Raw genomic sequence first — 10,751 nt, forward strand, 5'->3', positions numbered from 1 at the left:
TCAAAACTTTAGGCTTTCTCTGCTTTTTCTCATCAGCTGTGACTCCATCCTGGGTTGAAATATCATCTGTGCTTCTGTCAGCAACATCTCTGTTTAAAGATGGTGGAGCTTGGCCTGTTTTCGTTGTAGTCCTGTTTCTTTTACTGTGACTAGCAGAAGTGGCTTTGTGCTCGTCTGCCTGGCGGTGTCTTTCCTAGACGGGGCCACCTGTGGAGCTAGCCAACAGTTACCTTTTCAGAATAAGGATTGGATGTCTTTAGTCGTCATTTCTCAAGGGTACAAAGACATTTTTAGCAGCTGAAAACAAAATCAAACATCTGCTTCTTGTCGTATGGTCCCCTTCTGTCTCCTTGACCCCTGTCGACCTCGATAGATGGTCACTCACACCGAAACTGGTTCTTCTGGAGGTTTCTTCCTGTTAAAGGGAGTTTTCTTCTCCACTGTTGGTACATTCATGGGTGTTGTGAGGGATTGCTTGAGAGTCAACGACAAAATGCAAGCAAAGGTTGTCACAGCATGCTCATCCACTTCCTATGTAACAAGTTTTCCAAGCAAATGCTAATTTTCAAATGTATTCTTTATAGGTTATTTAAAGATCATATTTCCCAGATCTCTGTGATGGATATTTCAGTCCAACCTACACTCATTCTCAAACAACTTATGCATGCATGTTCAGACTCCTTTAATAGATGCATTTGATGCTTTTACATTCTTTGTTTTCACATTTAAATACTTCTGATGTGCACTATACTACTATATAAAGTGGAACTGTATGGCTTTAGTCAGAATTCCTCTTAATTGAAGCTAAACAAGCCCTACTTTTAGTTCTGTGGAAGGTTTTTCCTTAGTGCTACCATGTTTAATGTACTATGTGTGAAAGATGCAATTATACACGGATTTTATAAGTAGCGGATCACTAGCTTCGTAACGAATTTGTTTTTTGTAGTTCTTTTTCAAATGAGTGTTTTAATTCGAAAACCATAATCTGTTAAGAGTTTCTGTCATGCAATGATGTCAGGGAGGTTGAAAGATGCCTCGATTCGCCACAGCAATCCGGAGGACCTTTCCCACCTGAGCTAATGATCTTATTGTGGACTCCAGGAAAGGTATAGAAATGGGTACTAGGAACAGGAGGAAGGAACTAGGATTTGGGCTGTGAGGCCTGGGCTAATTCAGGATCAGCCCAGGCTTCACAGCTCTCCACTCCAACCTGATCAGGCATTTTTGTGGTTTAATAAGAGATAGAGCAATCTTTAATGTGGTGTTTAAATCATTATGCTACTGCTCTCAATAGATTGGCTGAGCCAATTTTGAATTCAAAATCATTTCCCTGATCCCAAAGGGACATTAAACAATTCTTCATGCTTTTGTTTAATGTCTGCACTGCCATTTATGATCATTTTCCCCCCACAAAAGATAATATATGAAATGCAAGAGTCGTGCATTATTCATTGCTCAAAAAATGTATGAGTCTTTACCAGCAAAATAAAAAAGAATTAAAGGAGTACCTTAAGTGGGTAGCAACAAGAAACATAATTACATAAACCCAGTTGATGATTTGGAGAAAAAAAAAAAACAACGTAGATTTACTGAATCCTACATTTCACTCGTTTCTTACAACAGTACAATTTTCGACTCGAGCTGAGCAACATTGCAATAGTTACTGATAAAACAATGTTCGAATACTACATTTCAAGTGCAATACATTATTGCATGCAGATAACGTATCTGGCAAGTGGGATGGATTCTTGCTGCCTTTGATAAAGCATAAAGCTCAGGGAGCAGCGTGGCCATACATGCTGGCCTTGCTGTGATTATGGAACCATATTCATATTTCATATTCATTTTTTGCTTTTCAATCCCCAGTCAGAGACAATCAGTGGAAACTACACAAAATGATTAGTCAGGTGTCAAACAACCTTTCAATTTCTACAAGTTTGTTTTTATTCTTTATTCCTGCATTTATTTTTTTTATCTTTGTTGATTATTTGTTAAATTAAAGAACAACCTAAAATCCAGGCTGGGTTTCCATTAAATTTAAAGAATGGATCCGAGGCTTAAGATCAATCAATTTATCAGAAAAGGTCTTTATATTATAGAAGTAGCAAGATTAAGACTTTATTTTTAGTAATATTACGAGCAAAAGCTTGTCATTTTGCAAGATTGAAGTCACGACAGAACAAAATTGTCAGATATTTAGTCCTTTAAGAAAAAAAAATCTGACCAGCACAAACTACCAAACAGCAATCTGAGCTTCATTTGTGTAACACAACAGCCTTATAATTTCATGCTGGTTCATCAAAACGTTTAATATTTTGTCATTTGAAAAACCAATATGATAATATAACTTCACAAGTTTCTCTGACCTTATTTTAATGCAGTGGTAACAGCGCAAGAGTTCTCATTGAAACAATATTGACTTTTTCATATATCATGAGTTTTATCTTGTAATGTTACCACTTCACAATGTTATGTCTTTATTCTCGTAATATATTAACTTTATTCTCATAATACAACCCGTCAAAAACTAAATTCCCTTTAGTCTGGCCCTAATACCCCATCATTAAAACTTTTCAGCAGTGACCCGAATTATATGGCTGTGTAATTATGCAGCAAATGGATAAGAGTATTAAATCAACATTTAACAGCAAATTCATAAAGGGATGACAGACGATGGTGGCAGATGAGGACAAAGGAAGCTGCATTTGTTAAACAGATCTTCTGTTTTATGAATCGATTTTTGGGGATTAATATGAAATTTTTTTGGAACTGAAAAAAACATTTAAATAAACCTTAAAGAGATGCATTTGAATGATTTGTGAGTAAAATCAATATCAGACTTTACATATTAATCAAATGTAAATCAATATAACCCTACGAGGGTCTATTCATTGAATCTCCACAAATTGTCTGACCCCACGATCTGACCCAACATTTTGACTTGCACACTTGGAGCTTTGACATCTTTCAGCCTGGATTTTTCTATCCAATGTCTACTGTTTTACCGTCTCATGTTTCAATAAGAGACACATGGCAAATATTTGCATGTGCTTTGAGTTTAGACTGCTTATATGGCACAGAAACTAATAAGCACCCTAGGTTTGGCTCTAATGGAATACAAACAAAGCTTTAGAAGCAACACTGCTAAGAGTCCCCTGGCCGAGCTAGTATCTGCATTTCAACAACTTTGGCTTCTGAATGCAACAAAAACTAAAGAGACACCATTGCCTCTTTAGTTCTACCTCTGACTCTGAGCCAAAATTAAACACTAATGCGACAACTTCAGGAGCACATTCATTCTGATCCTGGATACAGTCTGCAGCCCAAAAGCCGCTTAAAAGGGAGGGAAAAAAACATTTACCAACACTGCAAACAACCCAACTGGATCGCACACACACAAAAAAAAAAGGTTTGGTCAAAGCTGAATGCAGAGCAGAGAGCTTCAGAAAAAAAAAAAACTTTTTGTGCTTTTTTCCTAACATGATGCTGTCTCTAAAATAAAAGCCCAATAGCACAGGTTTTCTTTTTAAGGCTTCAATCTAGAGTCAGTTTTAACTTTAAATTCACACCAAGTCAGACAGAAAACTGAACATGAAATAAAGCAACTTCACACCTAATGCTCCGATTTTTAAACCTCCAACAAACAAAAATATAAAAACACCTTTCAGTCATTTTTCATCTTTTTGACAATTTACTGTGGCAATAAAAGTACATGCTAAACAGTCACTGATAGAAACACATCCATACAATTTCTATACCAGTTGAGTCCTTGGAGTCAGAAGTGGGATGGTGGCCTTCTACAGCAGCCCTGGAAAGGTTCCCAGGCAATCACTAAGTGACACATAGGAGCCACCTGAAAGGTTGTTCCACTTCTGCAACACTCCTATGGTTCAGATGAAACATTCTCTAAATCAAAGAAAACCACAGCAAATATAAAAAGCCATCTTCGAGGGAATGTTTGATTTATTAAAGGTAAAATGCATTCAATTCAACCTGCCCCGAGTTTAAAAAAAATTATTAAATCCTAACCTTTAATATAGGTCTGATACAAACTCTTCCGATATCTGACTTGATCTAATACATAAATCTATAAATTTAGGTACCATAAAAAGCTAAAAGATCAGTTCATGACCTTGATGAACACTTTGGTTGTGCATCAGATCAACGCTCTAACCACTAACCCCTTCTAAAACTTTAAAACAAAAACAGTAATATTAAATTAAGGTTTTGAAGCAGTCCAAGTTCAAAACTTAACTAAACTGATTTGCCTTCAAATGACATTTAACAGGTATTTCAAAATAAAAACGTATTCAAAAGAAATCTAAAAAAGTCCCAAAACAATTGTTGAAAGTAGGGCTGCAATTAACGATTATTGTGTAAACCAGTCTATTATTTTCTTTTTAATAATTTATGTTAACTGGATAAAAAAAAAAGACTTTATGAATTTAAACCAGTTGAAAATTAAAACCTTTTCACTTCTCTAGTTAGAGGACATTGACAGACAAAAGTTATCTTAAATGCAAATTGTTTTTAAGTTTTTATGTTACAATGTTGGTATAATTACTGCTCTAAGTGTGTCGCTCTGTCAGCTAAAGGCAAGTTTTAGAGACTCTACTCTCTGGTTAATCAACTACTAAATTAGATTAATCATAATTTATCTGATAATTTTCTATGCCCTAATTGAAAGTTTATTGTGCATTTATATCTTTCCTCTGATGTAAAAGACTTATGCCCAATTATTACAAACAAACAATGGGTACTAAAGCTGCCAAAGGAGGCACAGTCAGTTATTACTTAACAACCAAGGTCAATTTCGGTGACAAAGCAAAATCAGATGAAAACCATATGCGGATAAATTAATTACCCCTACTATACCTTCCTTACTGCTATACATTTTGAAATGCAGTCACATTTTAAATGTAACTGATATAAAAGTGGTTCAGATATTTGACAATTTTGACTTACTTATCGAAGAAAAGTGGGGAAAAAAGAAGGAAAAACTTGGAAACTTCTGCTCTAAGATTTTACTAAAATATAATATTTCCATCAGCTACATAAATTACGATTGAACTGCCTTAATAGGGACATTTCTCTCCCATGGGTCTCAGTGATGACATAGCTTCCCTGCTACCATGCTAACAACAGCTAGCTTGGTTGAAAGACGATATGGAAGCTCTTTACAGTTCCTAGCAGCAAACACCACACATGACAACCACTTTACAGGATGCCAATCACCCCTTTATCCTTATTTTGGTCACCCTAAGCTAACAATTATCCTTAAAGGGGCTGCAGACAGGCGGCTAATGTAGCCGGCTAGCTTGAAAGCAGCCATGCCTTTTCTCTCGGGGAACACGTGGAGTGAGCACGTGACGCCTCTAAACAAACCCGATCATTTATAGCGATTAAAGCAGCATATGTTTTCATGATGGGCGATGTTTCAGGATGGGGTACAAAACCCAAACAGGCTGGGTTAAAAAAAAGGACATTCGCCAGATGAGATCCGGGCTAACGGTGAAGGCTAAAGAGACAGGCTAGGCCGAAGGGGAGTGTATGTGTGTGCTATTGTTAGCCCTGGCTAAGCTGTTACAAAGCCAACCACAGCTATTTCATTCTGCTTTAACTCATGCAGAGAGCACGGACGCGTATTTCTGACTTGGCGTGGCTGCCTGTCCCCAAAGACAAAACAAACAAAAAGCAAAGATCGGTTCAAATAGTTTACAAGCCAATAATAACAGGAGTCCTGCCAGGCTGCAGATATCATGTGGGACTACTAACGAGAAAAAGTTGCAATCAGACAGCAATGATGACACAGCAAAAACAAAACATTAAATAAAAACTGGATACACAGGGAATCAAGCTTTTTGACAACACGGTTTTCCTAAATAAGCAACAACACAAAGGTAGTGTGAGAGCCAAACCATTAAATTACACCCCTTAGATGATGTTAGGTGTAATTAAGATCGTAAATCATGTTGAAGACCAATCCAAAGAGAACAGATCGAGCATATTAAGTATTTCTTTAAAGGGTGTGACCACTTTACGTTGAGAGGCACTCATGTTTGACCCTAAGAATAGCCTTCAGTGTGAGGGGGGTGGGGGTCTTTAACTCCAAATATATCCAGACTGACAGCTCTTTATTTCTCTATTTATTTCTTATTATCTGTATGTGAGGCTGATGTCTGGTGGGAACATACCGGTGTGTGTCTGTCCGTTCACGCTGACCACGGTCACCGCGTTCATTTTCCTGGTCCACGGGTTCACCTTGGGCGGGGGAGCTTCAGTAAACTCCTTCCTCCCCCCGCTGCCTTTACCCTCGCCTAGCTTGTCCCCGCTGTCACTGCTGTCCTCGTCCTGCTGGAGCTCCGTCGCCCGTTTGGAGCTCTGTCCCTCGCCGCCGGTGTTCCCTCCCAGTTCGGCGCCGCTGTCCGCGACACCTCGCTGTCGCTTGGCCCGCTGCAGCTCCTCCTCCTCCTCTGCTACTTCCACCGGCTCGCCGTGGATCACTTTGCCATGCTCCTCCGCCTTGGCAAGAGGGTTTCCCGGCAGAAGAGCCTCCACCTGAGTGGCCATTTCCCCACCACCGTCTTCCTTCCCACCCCCTTCTAAGGATTTAACAATCCCTTCCTTCCCCCCTACTCACTAGTCCGAATCCGCCTTCAATTTCAGGGAAGTGTGAAGTTGCTCCACGGGGGCCTACCGCTCCTCTTTCGCTCCGAGACCCAAATAGTTTCGGCCCGGGGTGCGGAGCGGTCAGCACCGAGAGACAAAATATATGAGAAAAACGCGAATAAATGTGTCCAACGGCCTCTTAGGATTAGAACCTTATCAGCACCAGCAGCAGCAATATGGATGATCCCCACCACGCGACAGACGAGTGCGCGCACGTACTATGTAGAGGAGGAGGAGTAGCCACGTAAACGTAGGGAGCGCGCTCCTGGGGTCGGGTTGGAATGGTGCATTCAGTGGCTGTTTGATAACAGCGTTTCTCGGATAGCAACTACAAAAAAAAATAAAAGAAAGCAAAATAAATAAGGTAAAAGGAGAAAGGCTAGATATTAATAATGCAAGACCATACTTTTCCCAACCTTATCCAAATACTAGTTATTGTGATGTTTTAGTAACGGGGATATATTATGAATGATGTGCATTGGACAAAAAAATTAAGACCATTATAACAAAAGTAAATGGAATTGATTAAAAATATTTCAACTAATTTAAAAAAAAATACATTTCAACCAGTTTTTTAAGCACCTTGCTTCAAATATGTGTAACCTAATCATAAAGCTGTTATTTTACAGATATATATGTTTTATATTGTTTTTTTGTTTTTGATTTTGCAGAAAATTAGAAAACATGTAATGCCCTGTAAATGCCTTGCATATAAATAATTTACAATGAGAATGGCAACCATTTGTAAGCATTAAGGGGTAAAACGCTTTTTGGTTTTGGTGCTGAAATTTCCCAGTCAACGTGAAGACACCGTGGATCCAAGTATGACGTGGGCCTCGAGCAGCACAAACATCAGCCTGTAGTACATGAGAACATGTGTTCTGAAAAAAACAGTTTTTAACCACAGGCGATTGCTTGTTTAGCGTAATGTTTTTCATTGTGTGATAGTATGTCACTAGTGTGATTTAAAGCAGTTGTCACTGTAAATATAAGTTTAAAAAGATGGGAAGACAAAGTTGATCCTCTAAACTCACACGTGCCCATATATATGTGCACGTGCCCCGCCAGGCGCCGAACCCCGACTTTCACATTGTTTTTTTCCTGTTTTTCTTTTTTTTTTATCTCTAAAAGTTTTCATGTTTTGACCACAACCAGCTGGTATACTTGCAGAGTTTACGTGGACATGCTGGTTTAAACTGAGGTGCACACCAGTAGTGATGTGTCTCTAAGTTATGTAATTTAAAAGATTAAAGATGGAGTTAATATTAAAGTTTGATTGGACTTAAAAGTGCTTGGTAAAATCTTCAAAAGACCTTCAAAACCTTGGAGAACTGCTTCTTAAGAACAGGGATTAAAAAACAGTCTGGCTCCTTGGAAACAAACTAAAATAAGACTGGATATTTGCACAATAGTGTGGTTACACAATTAGAATAGGTAGAGGATCCTAAGGGTGGTGTGTATTTGGACCCCAGGTTGTCTTAAGTCTTGCAAAAACACATTAACCATGTTTGCTCTACCACCCCTGATGTTCATCCTGTTCTTTATGACCCTGGCTGTAGGACTTTCTGGCTACTTTATAAGAGCAGCTAAATAAGGGTTGTTGTTATCACCTTCATAGAGCTGTTCGCAGCTTTGTGGAGGCATTAAGCCTTCAGTATGCCTAAATTGGAAAAAATTTTAAAAAATAATCGTATTGCATGTCTTCAAAATAAAGGTGTTTCTGCATATTTTTTTCGAGTGAAGATAAATCTGCTCCCACGGGGGGAGAGGAGTGAAATGGCTCGTTGTATAGACCTTTGCAAAACACTTAACCCTTTCAGGATGTTTTGGCTTGCAAAGATAACATTTATTAGTATGCTCTTTTGGCCCCCACTTACATTTAGAGTCATTAGAAAGTCCAACCCATGATTCTGTATAGCCTATAGAACATCCTTTAGCAGCATTAACTAATTTTTCTGTCTCTCATATCAATGTAGAGTTGTTTTACCCGCTGCATTTTTTTTAAGGCTGGCAGGGCTTATGGTTTCCACAGTCCTCTTCAGGTCCCACCAGGTTATGTGTAATTTCTATAGATTATCAGCTAGGTTTGCAATGCCCAGAGGGGCGTTCTGAACTAGTCTCCTATTCCTTATGTGCATATCTTACACCACAACTTTGGAGCACAATAATGACAAGTCAATACCAATACTGATTTAAAATCAGATGCAGTACACCTGTTTATTGAGGAGGGCATCAAATACCCGTTTCCCACTGGCCGAAAAACCTGTTTAAACCCGGGAACAATCAGATTTTAGTGGAACTGCGAACAGCTCAATGATGCATGTACCGGGTAAAAACGGCTCGGCAAGCGACCCGTGTAAAAATCGCCTCAGATTGGCATGTGTGGGAACACCACAGTCGGGTTGACCCGTTAATTTAAAGGGGAAATTAAATGTTCAACCAAACCAGAGAAATGCAGAAAGTGCTACAAAACATCTATTTATACTGTTTATTAGCAAAGAAAAAAAAAAACATTTTAGTTTGAGACTTACTAGGCCAAAGGGGTGTACACATAAAAATGTGGCCAAAATGTGGGCATGTGATTTGTTCACTGCTGCACTTTAAGGAATGGTAATGTCATGAAAGCTGTACAAAACAAAATGTTGTTTTGTATACACTGTGTATACAAACTGACAATAAAAGTTGTCTTAGTCTAAATCTAAGATACCAAAATATATAGATATTTTATTCTGACAGCTTCTACAGATTCTGGGGGAGGCTGATGTCATGGAATCTGCCTCTATTGATAAGACGACCCTCTGCACCTATGGCCATACAGCATTTCATGTGGCAGAAACCCTCTGGTCTCTGGATGTTGTTGGGCTGTCATGGCTGACATGCCTCTTAAACATTCTGTAGCAGTTGGGGACAGTTCCCCTGGACTGACAGACTGGGGCGGTGGTTTCCCTTGACCAGAACAGGGACCGGAGGGAGTGTTCCAACTCCAGGAGATCACCCCGCTCTGCCTCCCTGGGAAGGCCATGATGCTGGATAGGAGAGTCTGACTGATTGCTGAAGCAGTGTGGTTTTCTTCTTGAGCTTGGGACACTGGACAGGCTCTGCACCATCTGCTGGGTGCTCAATGGCTGATGGAAGTTTGCCCAACCAGTCCACATGTGCTTTGTGCTCTGACCCTCATGATGCCCTGTGAGGAGTGCTCCAGAAGTAGTGAGTTAGGGTCCTTTATAAGAAGCCAAACGGTCTCTTTACAAGCAATGCAGGAGTCTGGTCTGCATTGCCAGCATGAAGCCAGACCTGTTCCCCATGCATGTTTGACTCCTGCAGAGCTGCCCTCTGTCATCGGTCCTGTTCATAACCTTTATGGAGGGGATCTCTAGGCGAAGCCAAGTGCCGGAGGGAGTCGATTTTTAGGATTAGTAGGTATTGTCTCTGTTTTTTACATTTGACATGGTTCTGTTGCTGGCTGCCTTGTGCCTCGGATTGGCTATTGCTATAATGAGGACTCTGTACTAGTCAGTTGTGGTGAAGAGACAGCTGAGTCATAAGGAAAGGCTCTCAATTTACTTTACTGCTCGGTCTATGTTCCTACGCTCAAATATGGTCATCAAATCTGGATAATGACCAAAAGACAAGATTCCTATTTAAATCAATACAGTCAGAAAATGCAGTCAGATGGGCAGAAAAGCAATCAATTGCATTGAATAATTGACTTGCAAGACATACTCCTCCTGGATGAGTTTGAAGCAACAATTTTCGTTTGCATTTTGTCTTGACTGAAATTCCAGATAAAAGCAGCTGAAATTATCTTTCTCTGCAGGGTGGAAAGGCGGTCCATTATACCCCTTTCCCACTGGCCGAGAATCCAGTTTAGTCCCGGGAATAATTGGCCTTTAGTGGGAACACATCAGGGACCTTTGTCAACCTAGGTCAAACAACTTGGCAAGCAACCCGTGTTAAAGTCGCCTCAGCTCTGCTCAGCAAGCTGTGGAAACTTCAGACTCGGTTTGACCCGTTAAATTATGGCGTCAATACAGTGCGCCAGTCACGTCTGATCTAACAAGCGGAAACAAGTCTGTTTACAT

General features: G+C 39.7%; 1 protein-coding gene across 1 annotated transcript in view; it reads right to left on the reverse strand.

Moving 5' to 3' along the window:
• larp1 (La ribonucleoprotein domain family member 1) overlaps positions 1 to 6,869 on the reverse strand; it is a 55,774-nt gene extending 48,905 nt beyond the window's left edge. Inside the window, exon 1 of the mRNA XM_015384230.1 lies at positions 6,195 to 6,869. Coding sequence (XP_015239716.1) covers positions 6,195 to 6,570 — 376 coding nt within the window. The 5' untranslated portion in view covers positions 6,571 to 6,869. The remainder of the gene's footprint in view (positions 1 to 6,194) is intronic.
• Positions 6,870 to 10,751: the final 3,882 nt, after the last annotated feature.

This window comes from Cyprinodon variegatus, unplaced genomic scaffold (genome assembly GCF_000732505.1).
Source record: "Cyprinodon variegatus isolate N-32 unplaced genomic scaffold, C_variegatus-1.0 Scaffold308, whole genome shotgun sequence".
Classification (NCBI taxonomy): Eukaryota; Metazoa; Chordata; class Actinopteri; order Cyprinodontiformes; family Cyprinodontidae; genus Cyprinodon; species Cyprinodon variegatus.